The following is a 21,409-nucleotide window of genomic DNA, read 5'->3' as shown; positions in this document are numbered from 1 at the left end:
GATAAAATTTTAAATTATATCACTTTTTTTTTTTTTATCTTTTTTATCTCGTGTTACTAAATTATTAGGTCTAATAAATATTGAGATTAGTAAGTGTATAAATACTAGTAACAAGCAATCACTCTTTCATTTCAACCTCTAAAAAGCTACGCAAATAAATGAAAAGCAATTTTAGTAAGAACATAGCTTCTTCAATTTCATTTCAATGAAGTGTTAAAAGGTACACAAATCATAGAAGATATTTACATCTCAAACGAAAAGGAAATTCTCCCCCTTATATAACACTTGAAGGGTACATATATTAGAAACACTACATAAAAGAAACAGTAGAATGCAATTGAATTCTATATGAGTAATAAACTTCAAACATTTTCAAATGGAACTCTAACATTTTTCATCAAGCTTTAACCGGTTCATCATTATCTTCAATATCCCAGCTCAAATCCTTATCTTCTTCTGCAGTACTCAGTCGCTTTCTCAGATCAGCTCTATTTGAGCTCGGGCTTCCACTATGAGTCCTTTTCTTATCATCATCAATGCTGTTGAGATCTTCAATTTCATCCCACCCAAGATCGTCCTCCTCAGGCATTGATGGATGGCTTGACACAACTGAAAAGTCACTGTCTTTAACGTTGCCATTACTAGACTCCTCATGGTCACCTTTCCTTTCAGAAGCTACTTTCTCAACAGATTTCGACACTGGATTTTCCTTGCATACCCCCTCATCCTTCTCCAAATTAACTTTCTCGGTCACCACATTGCCGTCACATGATTTATCAGCATTTCCCTTCCCATCTTGATCTGAATCATAGTTCTTCACTAGCATTTCCTGAACAGGATTCTTTTCCTTTTCCCTCTCAACTTGCTCCTTATTCTCTGAAAAATCACCTTTAGATTCCAAATTCACCACCTTTTCTTCCACAATTTCATCTTTTTCTTTCCTCCCCACGTCTTCTTCTTTCTTTAAACTTGCGTTCGACCCCACATTTCTCTCATCCACCTCTTCCTCCTCATCCTCATCAACATCCCAACTCAACTCCTCATCTTCTTCCTTTGAAATAGCTCTCTTAACAAGCTTAACCCTCATATCCTCAGCTTGCTTAAGCTTAAAAACCCTATAAAAATACCTACACCAAAATGTCTCATGACCAACCCCATTTGAAACACCAACAACCCTTTTATAAAGATTCCCCATTTCCCCATTCTCTGCCATCAATCTCTCAATCTCTTCCTTTTTCTCTTCCAAACCAAACCCTGATTTCCACTTCTTATAATCCTCCAAATCCTCTGGCTCTTCACTGTAAGTATTAATATCTCCTTGAATTGCCCTTACTTGAGCATCGAATCGACTGTAACTTTTAGAGTTCAAGCTTCGTTGAGTACTAAAACCTTTGCTATTGCTTTCGGATGAAGACGAATCGGATTCGTTATCGGCGGCTAGGATTGCATCTTTGCCTTGATTGATGATCTGAGCCGTTCCTTTTAAAACAGTATTCCCGAATTCATCAATGGCGTGCCCTATGTTCTCTAACGAGCCCTGGGCTACCTCGATTTCTTTTTTTAGACCCGAGCCGAATTCATGAAGATCACGACGGTAGGTTTCAATTACGGATTCGGATCTGGTTGCTATCGTTTTGATCAGACCACCGAAGCTCCATCCGGTAGTAATAGGGTTAGGGTTGGGGTAGGGCTGTTTAGCAGAGCAATCGAGGATAGAGTGACTGGAGTCTACGGCTTTGGGGGAATCGGATTCGTTTTGGGGTTCAGGAGGATCTGGATCGTCTGCAAAAACTGATTTGAAGAAATCCATGACGAAAACATTAGGGTTTTTCGGGGTGGGGTTGAGTTGAGAATTGATTGAGATTTTGGGGTATTATTTCAAGAGAATGGGGAATAAGGCCAAAGATTTTGTTAAAGTTTGTTTTCAGTTATGAAGCGATTGGTGTGAAGTGCGCATCAAAATGGGCGGGCGGCCAATTTCTGGTTGGTTTTGACGGTGAACTGGACCGGTTCACTTCTAGACCTCTTCGGCTTCTTTAGCCCGCTTGTTGGCAATTTACCAACTTTTTTTGTCATTCAAGAGATAGAGCCCTACAAGAAAGAAGAAGCGAAAAGACTAAGGTCGAATTTTAATTTTGATATTTTTTTAAGATTGTTTTAATCATTAAGTTAAGAAATTGAAGAATATAATTTATTAACTTTTACATGAAAAGTATCAAAATTTAAATTTTACATATGTTAAATATTATTATTTAAAAATAATTATATAAATTAATTGATCGATTTTTTTTTGTAATTATAAATTTATTTTTTTATAAATAAATTTTAAAATTATTATACTATAATTCATAATGATATATAATTTTTTATATATATGATTTTTATCAATTAAATCTTATCGTTTTTACATTTTTTCCCTACCATGTTTAAAGCTGTACGATCTAAAATAACTATTAATTTTATACATGACAACTGAAAATACTTTAAAAGAAGCTAAAGCAGATTCAAATGAAGGGCCAAGGGAAGATTCTTAATATGCAGAAAAAATCAAAGTCTCAATCAGCTTTATTCCATAGCTATGTTTACATGGAGTGTATAAGGAATTTCTCATCGCCCTGTTTGTTACAAAGCACTTGTCTAAAAGCCTCACTGTACATGGATTCTTAATCTATTTCTGCTGCAACCACCAATCTCCAGGTCCCCTCGGTGATTCTTGTTGCTGTTTGGGAATAAATTAACTTCAAGCAAAGTAGAATTCCAGTTCCAGGAATCCAGTAAATTTGGTTATTCTTGCAAGCTTTTTCTGCTTTTCACTAAAGCAGGTGAAGAAACAAGAAATCGTTGGGATTAAAAGAGAGAAGAATGCTTCGACGGAAATCACATTCTTTCCTTTTGTTACCCCAAATCCCAAGAATAGAATCATCCAAGCAAATTAAGACAATTATCAATATGTTCAAATATAAGCTCTCTCACTTACCATTTTCACCATCCAGCTGAATTAATTAGTTCTTTCTGTGGCTCAATCTTTCATTTCATCCAAGCCATGGTGAAAAAGAAAAACGATTTTCGGCATCTTGGCGTTTGCCATAGGCTCTTCAACTTCATCGTGAACTGCCTCATTGGTAGAGGCCTGAAACGAGTGAACTTGGGCCACCCTATGTCCGAGGGTTCAACCAAACAAGGGACAGTAGATGAATATGCAAGGAATGGAGTGCAAAAACCTCTCACAATCCATGCCAAACCCAATAATGGAGAGGAAAGGGTGAACTCAAAGCTGAAGGATGATTCCGATTCTAAAGTTCAGATTCACTTCAAGCAAACAGAAGAGCTGGACTATTGGACTCCAGTTGACAAGCTTGGTTTGTCTGTCCATGCAGCAGCCAAATATGACAAAGCAATGGAGAAGAGGATCGAATTCACTGACCCATCGGGGAAGAAGGAGATACCACCCTTAAATGGTATTTCAGTTGGCACTGCTAAGCCCCAAGTTCAAGGGATGACTGGAATACATATTGAAGGTGAAAGATCAACAGGCTCAGAGGTCATTATTCCTATAACTAATAGTGCAGGTCAGGAAGAGAAGAAAAAGAGGGCAGGCAATAAATTTCACAGTGCAAATTTGGGAAAACCACTACAACCTGATGCCTCAAAGCCGAAGCTTACAGGTTTGGGGTTGAATATTAATGAAATTTCTGAAACATTTATTCAGAATACAAAGGAAAGACTAAGCAGAAATGTCACCTTGATTGAGCTCGAATAATCTTAGTTCATAAGGTGGGCACTGGGCAGAGCCTCTGGGTTTTATTGTTTCATTTTACTCCCTTTGTTTAATGAGGAAAACTTGCTCAAAATTGAAATGATCACTTGATTCTCAATATTTGTATCGTCAATAAATGCTTAGAAATAAGAGTTCATTATAAACATATAACGCATCCATTTCACCTATCTAGCAATTAATTTTGCCAGAGATTGAAATGCCAGTTTAACTTTAGCTCCTTTAAAGGTATGCAAAATTAACAACTATAAATTTATTTTTTCACTTTTAATTTCATTATTATTATAAGAACTTTTGATTCAGAATAATCAAGTCTTAACATTCAAAACTTTATTTTATTTTCATTTTAGAACTTCATTTATAATTAATCCAAAGAGAATGTATTTCTTAATATATTTATTTTTTTTTATAAAGATAATGATTTTATCAACAAATTTTATTCAAACCCATTTTTAGATTTTTTTTTGGCAACTTTGTCTCTAGGAAACCAGTGGTATTTTTATTTTTTGGTAAGTTTTCGTGGTTTTACCTTAATGGATCATTCTAAATTTCTAACTATATATGTATATATTTCCTTTTTTACAATTCTTGTTACCAATTATGGTGTTTTCAAGCTGTAATTTTGAATTTCCTTAGATTTTTTCCCTTTCGGTGGGAATAGAGGAGTTGCTGATAAATTTTTTTTGGTAACTGTCAGTAATCTGTTTTTGTTTTTGGGTACTGTTGCATTTGTTATTATTCTTTTGGTGTGAAAAAGAAAAATATTATAGCAAATTCCCCCTATTAAACGTGCTATTATAGACACATTTCAAACCAATCCCTTTTCCTATATTTGAACCCAATTAAACCTTTTTAGATAATGAATTTGCAATAAGATTCTTTTTTTTTTAGGCCAAACAAATAATCATAGATACCACAATACCAAAAAAACAAAAGCCAGATTCTGACAGTTACCAAGAAAATCTATCAACAACCCCTCTATTCTCATTAAGAAAGGAAAAAAAAACAATCTAAAGAAATTCAAAATTGCAGCTTAAAAACACCATAATTGTTAATAAAAATTTTTAAAATGAAATTTATCATATATAGTAGGAAATTTAGAATACCCTATTAAGCTAAACCATTAGAACTTACCAAAGAATGAAAATATCATTGGATTCTAAGGGAGAGTTGCCAAAAAATTTATAAAAATGGGTTTGACTAAAATTTGTTGATAACAATCATTATCTTTATAAAAAATAAAATATATTGAAATACATTTTCCTTGGTTTATTTATAAATGAAGTTGTAAAGTGAAAAAAATAATAAAACTTTGAATGTTAAGACTTGATTTTTTTTAATCAAAAGTTCTTTTAATAATAATGAAATTAAAGTGAAGAAAGAAACTCTTTTGAAGGAATTAACATGTTCAAAATTCTTAATTACCGATTCTTTTGATTTTGTTTTGAAAACTTATTATTTTGTTAATATTTCAAGTATATCTTTCCTAATTAGTAACATTTTTTTTTAGTTTTTTTATATGAAGAAGGTCAAAATTTTGAAATAAGAAAAGAGATTATAGGTGCAAATATTTGATTTTTAAATTGACTAAATACCATTTTTAAGAATGACTATATAAATAAATTATATTAAATTTCAAATTGAACCTTATTAGTTCTTACCATATAATAATTCAAACAAAATCAGACTCTTACCATATAATAATTTACTCCCTATATAATTCATTCATCACATAAATCAACTAAATAATCATTTAGTGATTAACATAGCAGATCACCATTGGCTGTCTTGAAATCACTTTGTCGAATTGCATGTATATATAAGGATGAATTTTATATGTACCAAAAAGAAGGATGAACATTAATAGGCCTAATTGTCCATTTTTCTCTCATAAACAAAAAAACAAAAACAAGTTCAGCATAAAGTACTAGAGATTTTTTTTAAAGGAATTGTTAATGATGGGAGATACCATTTAAATTTCCTACCAAAATTGTATAAAAGATGAGCATATGCAAGTTTTCAATACTTCATAAAAATGGTCATGGTAACAAATGTACAGAAACATTTGTCATAATGGTTTTGGTGGCCGCTAGAGAAATTTGAAAACAAAAAATGGAGTCGTTACCATTTTTTTTTTTTTTTGGTTAGGTATGATTAATTACTTATTAAAACTTATTTTCTTAATAAAATTTTAAAAACTAATTAAAATTTATTAAAAAAATAATTTTTGGGTTTACGAAAATAATTTTGGATTCAGAAGTCGATTACGCGTGAAGAAGGATTAGCACCCTCACAGTACAAGTTTAAAACGATACCAATTAATTATATGTTATTTTTTAATATTGACTAAAATGATCTTAATTTTTGGTATTTAAAATTTAATTTTCTTAATTTTTTTTAAAAACATATTTTTATTTTTTAGTATACTAGAAAAATAAATAAGAACCTTACATATAGAAAAATTCCTAAAAATATTATAATACTTTGGTAATATTAAAAGGAACCATTTTACCTAAGAAATTTTTAAGAATTGCTACTTGAAATTATCAAAAATCATATCCTTTGTGGTTCTTATTTATTTTCAATATTTATATTTAAAAAAGCATATTATATAATATCTATAATTTTAATACAAATCGTATTTTCTAAAACTCATTTTTATGCCATTTATAAAAAAAAATGAAATCTTTACCAAATATTAATCTAAATGCTCTAATACATTGACAACATTTTAGATAGATTTTCTTACCTAAAGATTCATAAAGAATCACTACTTGAATTTTTTTAGGATCTTATCTTCGGAGACTTTTCATTTGTTTTTTTATGAAAATTATTAAAAGTCATGTAATAATATAATTATCTACAAATACATTTATTTCCTACAAAACACACACTTATTTATTAAGAAAATTATTCAAATTAAAGAAAATAATTATAGAAAAGAAATTTTTCGTATTGAAATGAAACTTCTAAATATTCCAATACTTTGACAATTTTTAGAAAACTTTTTTCACTTAGAGAATTCTCAAAAATCACTACTTGGATTTCCTTGAATCCCACCATCGAAAATTTCATTTACTTTTTTCCTTTCTTATTTAATTTTAATTCCAATCTTTAATTTTTTAAGTCTAATTTTTTATCTTTAATTTTTAGAAAATAGTTATATCAATTTCATTACTAAAAGAGTCATTATATATCATTACTAACATCTATCAAAATTTTAGAAAAATAGATAAATGAAAAAATTTTTTGTATTGAATATTTTCCTAAATACTCTATTACTTTGGTAATTTTTTTTTAAAAAAATCCTAACCTAGACATTTTAGAGAATCGCTACTCGGATTTTTCTAAAATATCATCCTCAGATAATTTCATTCATATCATTATTTTATTTTGCATAAATCTAAAATGCATGAAAAAAAGAAAAGAAAATGACAAGAAAAAAATAAATTAATTACTCTAAAAGTAAAGTGGAATATGACATTTTAAATTGCATAAGGAATTAAGATTAGCATATAAATCCACTCACAATAAAATAATTAAAAACATGAAATTTGAATTGTAATAAAACCTGAACAATATAAAAGAAATACGCCTAGCCTTGAATGATAAGTCATGCATGAAGATGGGCTTTATGGAGAATAAATAAATTTCAAAGTTGACCTATTGCCCATGTGAAAACAATATACAATGCGTGCTGCGAGTACGATTATTTATGAAAACAGCAAACCACATAAAAACAAAGAAATAATGCACTTGAAAACTATTTATGAATGTAACACGTTACGTTAAAAAGAAAAAATGGAAAACATGAAGGCCATTAATAGCATTAATAGGTTGCATGCAAGAACAACAAAATAACCAAAACAAATAAAAGATGAGCATAGAAGGATGAAATTTGGTTTAAAAATTTTTTGTTGTAGCTACAAGAATTGTTAGGTTCTTTATGATTTCCTATAGTTTTTTTTTTTATTTTGGACAATAAAAAAGGAAGAAGATACCAAGCTAAGGAAATAAAATAAGAAAATAAGTAGGCGAAGCTTTATGAAAGTGTTCAACCTGAGATTGACAAGAAAAAGTAGCTTAAGTTGAAGCTCTAAGTAAAAAAAAAGGCAAAAAATTAGTGCAGCTTTTTTTAATAAGAAAAGCAGTAGGCATTGGGGATTTATAAAAAAAAAAAAAAACATACTTTGACTTATCCCAAAAAACTTTCATTTTTTTAAGCTTCATCTTTTCTTAAACCTTTTTCTACAAAAATTTTCTACAAACTGCCATATTCCTTTCCTTTGTCAGTTTTCCTCTTTTTTTTTTTCAGTTTTCCTCTTTTGGTTTCCTTAGCTCCAATGTACCCCCTTTTTTGTTGTCTTTTTTATTCTTTCTATTTTTCTTCCTTCTCCTTTAAAACTTAGTAGCCCATTTTTTTTTTCTTTTTCTTTTTCCTTTCTCTCTCTTTTTTTTTTCAGCAGACCCCCCCATTTGTAAAAAAGTTGAAGACCTTTAAAAAATCTCTTTTTAGTGAATATAGACCTTTGTATCAAATCTCATCTAAGGGCCAAAGTTTTTTTTTTCTTTTCAAGGAACAAATTTTAGCCATTGGATCAAGATTCAATGATGCATATGCAAGTACGAATATGAGTAATGCAAATACAAATATCCTTTTTTGTGATGCAAATACAAGTGATGAAAATGCAAATATATTTTTTTGTGATGTGGATGTGAATGCAAATGTCTTTCTCATGGTGTAAATGTGAATGATGCAAGTGTGCATGTCTTTTTTTGTGATGCAGCTATGAATGCAAAAATGTCTTTTTTTTTATTATTATTGTTGTTGTTGTTATTATTTTTTTTACAGCATATAGATTTGATGTCTTTCTCATGCAAGTGATGCAAATGTGAATGTCTCTTTTTTATTTTTAATTTTTGTTTAATTTTTTTTGTAGCATGTAGATCCGATGTCTTTCTTATGTAAGTGGTACAAATACGAATGTCTCTTTTTTTGTGATGTGGATGTGAATGTAGATGTTTTTCTCATGATGCACACATAAATAATATGAATGCAAATGTGATTTTTTCAGCATGCTAGTCAAATGTCTTTCATAATTGATGCGAATGCAAAGACTTTTCTTGTTTCTTTTTTTTTTGAAAAATTTTTGTTCAAAATTTTAATGTTCACTCTTCACCAAAAATAATATGAATATCTTGTACAAAAATACTGAACTAATCTCCAAACTTTTCTAAAGTAAACATAAAATTATCTCATATAAAGTGTTTTTGTAATTAATGAGAAAAATTAAAAACATATAACTTTTGAATTTCTTGCAAATTGATGATTACTATTTAGAATGCCTGTAGATGGGGTGATTGGCAATTCAATTTTTTCACTGGTGGGCATATTTCAAGGAAGGCTTGATGATTACTATTTGGAGTGTTTTTGGTTGGGGTGATTGACAGTTCAATTTTTTCATTAGTTGACATATTTCAAGAAAGGCTTAATGAGTATTGCAAGGTATGTTTCTTTCTTTCTTTGCTTTCCCCTTATTTTTTTTTGGAACATTTAACTTCATTTTTAATAATCAAATTTCTTGAATTCTATTTTCCTAAGGCTTTTTCAGTTTTTGGCCTGGACTTGTATGCCTTTTTTTCTTTGCTATTTTTTTTTCTTTATCTTTTTTTAAACATTTGATTTCATTTTTAGCAATCTACTATTTTGAATATTGAGATTTCAATTGAAGTCTTATTCACTTTTTACCTCGGACTCTTATATCCGAGGTGTACGTTAGACGTTTTCAATATTAGACACTTTTTTTAAAGTTGGGCTATTGGAGATATCCTTATTTTGCCCCATGATGTAAAAAACTATCTTTAGCCAGGGTTCATTTTAAGAACAATAAATTTATAGGCTCAAATGGGTAGCGGATGGATAATTTTTTTATGAGTGAAGGATAAAGAATGATGATCATTCATCATTTCAAACCCGATTACTTAGTTAGAAGAGCAAATTATTTAAAAAAAGAGATAAAAGGTTTTTTTCTTTTGTTTTTGTTTTTTTTTTTTTGATGTTACAATCACCACTCATTTTTTTGTGATTGATACCTCATCTTATTTTTCATTCAAGGTTCCTATGATGGTGAAAATCAAGTTGTATGAGATGTCCCAAATTTGATTGCACAATTCATAAAAATGCTCATTTTGGTTCCAAATTGTTTGACATTTTTAGTAAAATGAGAGGAAAAGGTATTAATGCATGAAACAAATTGCTTTTAGGCAAGAAGGAATTTTGCTACTTTTTATCAAAGTGCTTTAAGACATGAAATAATGGCTATTTGAGAAAGAAATTTCAGGCATTTTTCGTGTCTATGGTCATTGAAAGAATTTGGATGGTTCAATCATATTAATAAAATTTGACACATTGAATTACCAATTAAAAAAATTGAAATAGTATCTTGCTTTATTTTCAAAATGAATTTTTCAAAATTGACCTTTTTTGTTCAGTGCCTAAGAAAAGATTATTATCTCAATAAGTCAAATGATGTCAAGGTTTGCAAATTGAGGTTCATGCCTTTAAAGGATTGTGATTGGTGAGTAAGGTTATTCAAAAGGATTGAAGCGTAGAAGCGGTCAAGGAAAGGTGTGAAGGTATTTGATGAGTTTATTTTTTAATAGTAATCACCAATTACTTTGAGATTCTTACCATTTAGAAAACATATATTTTCCTTTGAAAAGAATTATTTAAAATTTTTTTTTTTTTAGGATCTCAAAAACCTCTTATATGGGACTTTATTCTCAAACAATTGCAAATTAATTTTTTTGAACTTACATCACTCAAGAGTTAGAAAATATAAAAAAATATTTATAAATCAAATCTGATTAATCAATATGTTATTATTTGCAAAAATCTAAAAATCAAAAGCCTATATTTTTTCAGAAAACAACAATCTACTTTCAAAAATTGGTAAAAAGCTAGAAAGGCCAAATATTATCTATGATAATCAACCATGTTTTTCATGTCGACAATGTTATCTTTTATCTTGGGTTTAGTCACTTCGAGATGTTCAATCATTTCCTATATTCAACCTTTTGATGCTCCTTCCAAATTCAGATGAAAAGAAGAATAATTAAAAAAAAAAATTAGGTTTCGTCATGATTTTTCTTACAACAACTTTAGGACTCCTTTTTTTTTTTTTTTTTCTTATAAGGAACGTTTTTTATTCATTGAATGATGGGATGTTATGAGAATACCTAAATGGCATGATGTTTCCATGATGAATTTGTGAATGTATGAGGCATACCTCATTAAAATGCAACACATGCACCATTAAAGTTTGATGAGAATCATGTTTGTTTATGCATGTTCACTAAGTAACATGACATATTTATATGAAATGAAGTATATCTATAATATGAGTACAATGGGAATCATATTATTTTATGAGTATATGCGCATAATGTAATGACCTAGTACATGAATGATGAAACAAATTTATACGAAATGCATTATATGCATAATAGAAATCATGTGAATGTATATGCATGGAATGTAATGTCCTATTTCATGAGAGATAATGTGTTTGCATGAAATGCTATTTGTGCAATGCATATTTTATAAAATCATATTATTCATGAATATGCATGTATGAAATACAATGATATACCACATGAGTAACGAGAGGCATATATATAACTGATGAAACATACTTATATGAGATGCACTAACATATTTTATGCATAGGATACAATGCATGTACAATGCAAATCTAATGAAATTCACACTAACATTTGGGTATAAGATGGAGTGCATGTACTATGTTTTTATTTTCAAATGCAAAGCATGATGGAAATAACTACAAAAGGAATTAAATGAACTACAAAAGATAAAATTCAAAATCACAACTCTCTTTTTTGCAAATTTTTACAAATTCAAATCTTGAACAAACATTGAACCAATAATATGCCTCAAAGAAAATTTTATTAGATGTGTATTTTTATTTGAGGTTTCGTTGCCGGGACATCTTGGCAAAGCCCACCAAATAGCTTGATCAATTTTAAAACTTCTATTTTTATAAAAAAAATCTGGAAACAAAATGAATACATAAAAACTTGATTTTAAATTCAAAAGAAAATCTGGGTTGGAGCAAAATGAGTAAAATCTCTCTTTTCTTCATGTATTTGCTTTTTATTTGTCAAACAAAAAAATTAAGAAAACCATTTTTTGTTTGTTTCTTTTTTGTTTTTTTATTTTAAAATTTGTTTTTGTACCCTTTTTTTTGTAAAAAAAAAAGTGATAATTCAAGCAAACATTTTCTATGAAAAAATAAGCACATAAGATTACCAACACTTAAGAAAAAAAACTTTTGTTTTTTATTGGGTCAAAGAAACAATAAAAAACCTTTTTTTTTTTTTTGAAAATTTTATTTTTGTTTGTTGAAAAATACTAAAAAAAGTCTTTTTTTTTTATTTTTTTGGAAAATATTTTTTAAAAATACAAATTTTCAATAAGCATTAGTCGAATTGAATTATATGTCAATTTATTAAAAGAATATTTTTTATTTCACTTTTTTTCTTTTTTTTTGTACACTATTTTAGTTTTATTTACACCATTCATACACCTAAATATAGATTTTATTAGAATGTTTCTCTCGTACCATAATTTGGTAATTTTTTACAAAAAGGGTTGGCATGGCTCTACCTAGAACCGATCTCTTACGGTTCACTCTATGCTGAGTGAGGATTTATACATCTAAAAGATTCCCAAATTGTTTCTTATTGGCATCCACATGGGATTAGTAAGGCACCATGATCCTTATCCATTACAGACTACGAACGAAAAAAGGGTTTAATTTAAGTGAGAGTGTTTCACTTGCCATTGTGAAGGTTATCATTTCATGAGAGCATAGGTACTTTACTTCATCCTAAGAGGGTTGGAGCCTGAGTATAGAGCTTATGCATGATGTGAACGTGTCGTGTGTGAATAAGGGAACAAAATATTATAATTCTTATTGTAAGCACTTTATAATAACAATAATAATACATACGAAACATAAAATAAAAGAGAAAATAGTAAATAAATGACATGATTAAAATGTAATTTTTTGTTTCCCTTTTATTATTATTGTTGTAATTGTTATTATTATTATTATTATTATTATTATTATTATTATTAGTAGTAGTAGTAGTAGTAGTAGTAATAGTAGTAAAAAGAATTAAAATTAAGAAATTAAGGTTAAATACTGTAGACACCCCATTTTATCCGGGGTCCTTTGTCAATTAAAATTGGTCTAAGTTCGATTGTAAATTTTTTTATTTCAGATTTTTATTTCATATTTATCATTTTTTAATTTTTATCTTATGGTTTACTTATGGTTTATTTTCTTTTTCTATCTTCATTATCTGATTTTTTTTTTAAAAAAGAAGATTGAGATTAAGTTTGATGATGATCAGAAAGGATAATTAGATGCTAATCTTTAGCATTTGATGACTAAGTAGAATTGAACTGAAACTCTATAAAAAACAGCATGGTTTTATAAATCAGGGGGATTCACAGTTTGAAGGAGAGGAGGAATCCGGATAGGAGGGGGAAAGATAGAAGAAAAATCTGAATAGGAGAGGGGAAAAAAATAGAAAAAAAGATAAAAGAGGAATCCGAATAGGAGAAGGAAAAAGAGAGAGAAGCGAGGAGGAAAGATAGAAAAAGAATCCGAATAAGAGAGGGGAGGAGACCAAAGAAAAAACCAAACAGAAACCAAGAAAAAAAGGGTATGAGCGAAAGAAAATCTGGAAGAATGGGACGTGAGTTTCCTGGAGAAACTTATCCAAGTTGAAGAAATCGCTCTATTTTGTTCTCCTGCTAACCAAAACAGCCCTCATTTTTTTTTCTTCTGTTTACCACCTTTGCCACAGCCACAAGAAAAAGAGAAGCACAGATTTCAGCAGAATCATCCCCATAACACTACAAAATTCAAAAGCAAAACCCATCAGAGAAAATTATTTAGGCTCAAAAGTTGAAAAAAGAGAAGTCTTCTGTTTAAAAAAAAAAGGGGCTTTTACCTAATATCAGCGGCATCTTCAATCGAAGAAAGAACCAAATTGAGGGTGGATCTCCCTCTTATCTACCTGAAGTTGGATTTGGTTCTGGATTTCTTTGGGGTAGACTCGATAATAGGTCTCACTGATTCTCAGGAGTGATTACGGAAACAAATGCTGAAAAGGCTCTTAAAGAGCTATGTGCCTACCAAGCTATATTGCAACTGTGTTACGCAATGGTTGTTTTTCAATACTTCCTGCACCTTAACTAGTTCCAGGAGACATAGTAGAAGTTAGTGCGAGAAGCAAAATTCCAGCCGATATGAGAACGATTGAGGTGCTGAGTGATCAGTTATGTGTTGATCAAGCAATTCTTACGGGTTGTAATGACTGGTGATAGTGTCGATGCTGCACCTGCACTTAAGAAAACAGATATTGAAATTGTAAGGGGATTTGGAACAGCAGTTGCAAAGGCTGTTACAGAAGGAGGGGCTATATGCAACAATACAAAACATCTCTCCAAATATTGGTGAAGTAGTTTTTTATTTTTATGGCAGCTGTGTTAGGAATACCTGATACCCTTGCACCTGTCCAGCTACTATAGGTCAACTTGGTTGCTGATGGAGCGCCTGCCATTGCCATTGGGTCTAATAAGCAGGACTCTGACGTGGTAAAGCTCAAATCTCACAAGGTTGGTTAAGCAGTGGTCATTGACTGGCTGTTCTGTCGTTATTTGGTGATCGAAACAACAAGGACGAAAATAAAACATGGGAACAACCGGATAAAGACAGAAAACAGAAGCAATAAGCCAAAACCCAAGAAAGAAAAGTGGAACTGAAAATTGGAAAAATGTCTCCTCATTCCAAAGTTATCATGATTGCAGAAGAAGCCTAGCATCGCTCTCTTCATTGCTTCTATACTCTCTCATGGTCGAATGACGATAAGGAGGGGCAGTGCAGATGTCCATGAGTTCAACGGGCCCTTTCTTGGCTTTCATGCTCATTTCAAAGGGACTTCCGTTATTAGACATGTATTCAATGTAGATTTTTCAGCTTATTATCAAGACTGGAATGCCACTAATCCTCTAGACCTATTTCAAGCACAGTTATCAAGACAAAATCAAGCCCAAAGGCCCATATTTCTAGACATCTAAATCAAGAGGCTCGTGGTTGTAGTCATTTGGTATTATGGTTGGATTGTGATCGTGAAGGAGGAAACATTTGTTTTGAAGTCATTGAGTGTACGGGATTTCATATGAATGAGGCAAAAAAAAAGGTTTATCGTGCTAGGTTTTTTTTTGAGGAAAAGTTAAAAGTATCAATTTTTCTCGAAATTAAAGTTTTTCAAAAAAATATTTTTGGGGAAAAGTTGAAAGTATCAATTTTTCTTAAAAATAAATTTTTTTTAAAAAAAAGTTTTTGAGGAACAGTTGAAAGTATCAATTTTTCTCGAAAATAAAAGTTTCCAAAAAATATTTTTGGGAAAAAATTGAAAGTATCAATTTTCTTCGAAATTAAAGTTTCAAAAGAATATTTTTGGGAAAAAGTTGAAAGTATCAATTTTCCCTGCACAAGAACAATCATTCTTTTCTTTCTTTTTTTTATTTTTTATTTTTTGTTTATGTTAAATAATCTGACGATGGAGCCTCTGCAAGTGAAATAGTAGTTTTTCTTGCATACTCTTGAGATAAGGGAATTTTCTCAATTTTTTGCTAAAAGTATTAGAGTCAATTGAGAATAATTTCTAATAATTAATTACTTGGTAAAATTTTAAGGTTCATTGGATAACACAAATTCAAGCTGGTACCATATTTTAATAGGCGTTGTGAGGGTGCTATAACCTTCCTCACACGTAACCGAACTCCCGAACCCTGTTCTGGTTAGTAAACCTGAACCTATTCTTTTAGGGACCCTTAAATTTAGGTGTTCCCTGAAAAGACAGATTCCTTAGGTGGCCAATCGCACCTAGATAAAAAAAATTAGTGGCGACTCCTTAAAAGTCAATGTCTAGCGATAGATGCCCGGATCTAGACGTTATGACAAATACTAATTAAGACCATTAAAACAAAATTAAAGATAACACATTATTAATTTTTAGCTTAATTCTTAAAAAAAAAATGATGTCTCCATTGGAGTTGTCGAGTTGTCGTAATGGTTTTGAGGATCGCTGCATGAATTTGAAAACAAAAGATGAAGTTGCCATCAATCTTTTTTTGATTAGGTGTGATTAGCCACCTATTAAAACTTACTTTCTTAATGAAATTTTAAAATTAATTAAAATTTATCAAAAAGATAATTTTTAAGTTTGTGAAAACAGTTTGGGTTCAAGAGTCGGTTACATGTGAAGAATGATTAACACCCCCACAACGCCCATTTAAAATGGTACCAATTAGTTATATGTTATCTTTTAGTATTGACTAAAATAGTCTTAATTTTTTGTATTTAAAATTTAATTTTCATAATTTTCTTTAAAAATATATTATTATTTTTTAGTATGCTAGAAAAATAAATAAGCACCTTCCATATTGAAAAATTCATAAAAATATTCAAATACGATGACAATATTAAAAGGAACAATTTTACCTAAGCAATTTTTAAGAATCATTAGTTGAAATTCTAAAAAATCCTATCTTCAATGATTCATATTTATTTTCAATATTTATATTTAAAACAAAACATAATATATAATATCTGTATTTTAAAACAAATAGTATTTTTCTAAAACTCATTTTTATGCCATTTATAAAAAAAAAAAACAAGAAATCTTTATCGAAAATTAATTTAAATGCTCCAATACATTGATGACATTTTAGATAGATTTTCTTATCTAAAGATTCCTAAAAAATTATTGCTTGGATTTCTTTAGGATTTCATCCTCGAAGACTTTTGTTTGTTTTTTTTATGAAAATTATTAAAAGTCATGTAATAATATAATTCTATAAATACATTTATTTCCTACAAAACACACTCTTATTTATTAAGAAAAACTGTTCAAATTAAAGAAAATAATTATAGAAAGGAAAATTTTCATATTGAAAAGAAATTTCTAAATATTTTAATATTTTGGCAATTTTTAGAATACTTTTCTCACTTAGAAAATTCTTGTGAATCACTACTTGGATTTTTGGGAGTCCTATCATCGAAAATTTCATTTACTTTTTCCTTTCTTATTTAATTTTAATTCCAATCTTTAATTTTTTAATTCTAATTTTTAATATTTAATTTTTAGAAAATAGTTAATTATATCAATTTTATTACTAAAAGAGTCATTATATATCATTACTATCATCTATAAAAAATTTAGAAAAATAGATAAATGAAACTTTTTTTGTATTGAATATTTTCCTAAATATTCCATTACTTTGGTAGTATTTTTTAGAAAAATATATTCACCTAGACATTTTAGAGAATCGCTACTTGGATTTCTCTAAAATATCATCCTAAAATAATTTCATTCATGTCATTATTTTGTTTTACGTAAATCTAAAATGCATGAAAAAAAAAGAAAAGACAAAGAGAAGAAAAAAATAAATTAATTACTCTAAGAGTAAAGTGGAATATGACATTTTAAATTGCATAGGGAATTAAGAGTAGCAAATAAATCCAATCACAAGAAAATAACAAAAAACATGAAATTTGAATTGTAATAAAAACTTGAACAATATAAAAGAAATATCCCTAGCCTTAAATGATAAGTCATGCATGAAGATGGACCTTATGGAGAACAAGCAAATTTCGAAGCTGACCTACTACCCATGCGAAAATAACAGATATACATTGAACTTGAAATCTCTTAAAAACCAATACAACAATAAATGGCAATTAATGAAATTAATAGGTTGCATGTAGGAACAACATAATAACCAAAACAAATAAATGGCGAGCATGGAGGGATGAAATTTGGTTTAAAAACTCTTTGTCGCAACTACAAGAATTGCTAAGTTCTTTATGATTTTTTGTAGTTTTTTTTTTTTTAATTCTGGACAAGAAGCTGTTCATGGACAATAAAAAAGGAAAAAGATACCAAGCTAAGGAAATGAAATAAGAAAATAAGTGGGAGAAGCTTTATGAAAGTGTTCAACCTAAGATTGCCTAAAAGATTAGCTCGAGTTAAAGCTCTAAGTAGAAAAAACGTAAAAAATTAGTGCAACTTCTTTTAATAAGCAAAGCAGTAGGTATGAGGGATTTATGAAAGAAGACATACTTTGACTTACCCTAAAATCCTTTTCATTTTTTGTAAGCTTCATCTTTTCTTAAACTTTTCTCTATAAAATTTTTCTACAAGCTACCACATTCTTTTCCTTTGTCAACTTTCCGCTTTTCCTTCCTGTAGATACCCTATTTGGTCCGAGCCTAAGGCCATGGGCCTAGTCCAATAGGATTTGGGCTTAAGCCTATTGGATCCGATTTAGGATCCAATTAGCTAGCCCAAGGGGCTTTTATTTTTATTTTTATTATTTGTCTATTTATTAATATATATTTTTTTATTTTTTATTTTTTTGTCTATTAATATTTATATTATTTATTTGCTTTTATTTTTTTATTATTATTTATCTATTTCTTTTATTTATCTAATTATTTTTTTTGTTATCTATTAATATATTTATCTTTTTTATTTTGATTAATTTTCGGTTAAGATTAGGATTAGAATAAAAAAAATTGGAATGAATTTGACTGTGATTTGAGAATTGACAGTTGGGATTGGATTCAAAGATTGAATCCAAATCCCAGAAAGAGTTGAGATTGATCAGAAATTTTTCTAATCAATCCCTATAAATAGGTGCTGAAAGAACAGAAAGAGGGATTAGAGACGAAAACGCAGACATAAAAAAGAAACAGAAGCTAAAAAAGGGTTTTTGTGCATTAGAATAGCTCTAAGAATCGGTGAAAATTTTTTAAGATTTTTGGTGAATTTTTTTTCTGAAAATTTTTGAAAAATTTCAGATTTCGGTTGAATTTTTCGGTGAGGTTTGAATTTTTCAATGACTTTTTCGGCCAAGTTTGAATTTTTTTGACCAACTTCTCAGTTTCTGATATTATTTCCAGAAACTGACCAGTTTTTTTATGAACTTCTGACGAAAAAACTCAAATTTCGGTGAAAATTTCTAGAATCTGATAAGAATTCAAACGAAATTTTTCATGGTTTAGAGAGAAGGGAGAGGAAAGGAATGGAAGAGAGAGAGAAGGAAAGAGAGGTCTGTTGAAAAATAGAAGGAATAGCCTTTTATACCCGTTAAAAATGACGTCATTTTGGCGTTACTATGCCCACAGGATCCACGCGTTTTGCTAAGATCCGACCTGACTGAAGCTCCAACCCATTTTCGACACGAGTCTCTGAGCCATTTCTCGAGCCGAGCCAACGGCCCGAGCCGCATCTCCGAACCGTTCTTTTTTCCTCGAGCCGAGCCGAGCCGTTCCTAAGTTTTTTTTTATTTTTTTTTATTTTTATTTATTTGATTAGATTATAATTGTTTAATACTTTTTATTTTATTTTTATTTTTCTTTATTTTTATTTTTATCTTTTTTCCTTTAAATAAAATTAAAAAAAATATTTTTAAGAAAAAGTTAAAAGTATCAATTTTCATTGAAATTAACCTTTCTAAAAAATATTTTTAAGAAAAAGTTGAAAGTATCAATTTTCCTAAAAAATACATATTTTTAGGGAAAAGTTGAAAGTATCAATTTTTCTTAAAAATAAGTTTTCAAAAATGGATTTTTGAAGAAAAGTTGAAAGTATCAATTTTTCTCGAAATTGAAGTTTCAAAAAAATATTTTTGGAGAAAAGTTGAAAGTATCAATTTTTCCTGCACAAAAGCAATCATTTTTTTTCTTTCTTTTTTATTTTCTCAATTTTTTTTATGTTAAATAATCCAACGATGGAGCCTCTGCAAGTGACACAATAATTTTCTTGCATACTCTTGAGGTGAGGGAATTTTCTTAATTTTTTGCTAAAAGTATTAAGTCAATTGAGAATAATTTCTAATAATTAATTACTTGATAAATTTTTAAGGCTTATTAGATAACACAAAATTAAGTTGTTACCATCTTTTGATGGGCGTCGTGAGGGTGCTATAATCTTCCTCACACGTAAACGAACTCTCAAATCTTGTTCTAGTTAGTAGACCTAAACCTATTCTGTTAGGGACCCTTAAACTTAGGTGTTCCTTAAAAGGATAGATTCATTAGGTGGCCAATCACACATAGATAAAAAAGATTGGTGGCGACTCCTTCAAGTCAATGTCTAGCGATGGATCCCCGGATCTAGACGTTATGACAGCTTGGCGACTCCACTGGAGACCTCTGAGAGTCAAGCCAGCAAATAAATTTGTGTTATTCAAAAGCCTAATAAAATTGAACCTTTTTGTATATATATGTTATTATTCATTCATGTTTATTTACTTTATTAATTATGTCATTCATATGCATATGCATAACATGAGCTCTATACCCGAGCTCCATCCCTCTAGGAGGGAGTAAAGTACCTATTACTTTCGTGAGGTTTAATGCTTCTGCAGTGGCTAGCAAAATACTCTCACTCAAATTGAATCTTTTTCTCTTGTAGCTTGTAATAGGTGAGGATTAGGGTGCCTTACTAGTCTGTGATGGACAATGATGTAAGGAGCAATTTGAAAACTTTTAGACTTTAACCTTGAACCACGTATAGTGAACCTTAGCAGTGCCTAACCCTAAAATAGAGCCCTTTCTACCCAATGATAGATATACCCTAAAACTAAGACATAAAAAGAATGTTTATCTAATCATTTTGATTGTCTGGCTTTGTGCATCATTTTCATTATCATATGTAACATTATGCATCAGCATCACTTTCAGTTCATCTATGAAACTAACCATGTTGTTTGTCTGATTTTGTGCGTCTGATCATGTTTTAACATTATCATTTGCATCCATTTCATATTAGATTTCATTCATGAAAATGTACATTTCATTCGTGCATCAACGCATCATACATAAAGCATAGCATAGTATTTCTAATCATAATAATGGTGTTAAAGGTTCAAGGATAGCTCCACCTAGTGAGAACCTTATCCATCGATACAACATAAGATCCAGTTGAAAAACTGGAAAAAGCTCAGAAAAAGATTAAGAATGAGTTAAGTTAAATTTTGGATGCTTTCAACAAATTAAATAAGGGGAAGGAAGTAGAAGAGAACACAAGCCAACAAGGCCCTGCATCGTAAAAAGTGACTGACCCTTTATATCTACCTGGTTTTGGTCCATCTCAAGTTCAATCTACACAAAAAGTTATATCACAACACTTCACATATCCTACATATCCTGAAATGTCATCAGTTTCTAATTCAAGGCATTACCATAACTATGTGAATCCTGTCTTTACTGAAAAGACAATTGAACCAATTCAAATCCCTGATCTGAATGAACTAAAAGGAAAAGATAAGGAAAAGATAAAAGTAGAAGCTCAGGAAAACTCTAAAATTAGTATACTAGAACAAAGACTACGAGCTGTGGAAGAAATTGATTTCTATGGTTCAGTTAATGCTACTGAGCTTTGCTTAGTCCCTGATGTAGTCATTCTTCGTAAGTTCAAAGTACCAAAATTTAAAAAATATGATGGCACAAAGTGCTCAAAAACTCA

General features: G+C 29.7%; 1 protein-coding gene across 1 annotated transcript; it reads right to left on the bottom strand.

The window, feature by feature from the left end:
• Positions 1-169: 169 nt before the first annotated feature.
• LOC111283431 (uncharacterized) lies at positions 170-2,062 on the bottom strand. Its single transcript, XM_022871989.2, has one exon. The coding sequence runs from the start codon at positions 1,808-1,810 to the stop codon at positions 398-400; it is 1,413 nt and encodes a 470-aa protein (XP_022727724.2). The 5' UTR covers positions 1,811-2,062; the 3' UTR covers positions 170-397.
• Positions 2,063-21,409: the final 19,347 nt, after the last annotated feature.

The sequence above is a fragment of the Durio zibethinus genome, chromosome 3 (genome assembly GCF_047325235.1).
Source record: "Durio zibethinus cultivar Kanyao isolate XHJ-2024 chromosome 3, ASM4732523v1, whole genome shotgun sequence".
NCBI classification, from domain to species: Eukaryota; Viridiplantae; Streptophyta; class Magnoliopsida; order Malvales; family Malvaceae; genus Durio; species Durio zibethinus.
Note: the sequence above shows the minus strand (reverse complement) of the source record. Positions and strands in the feature narration are given on the sequence as shown.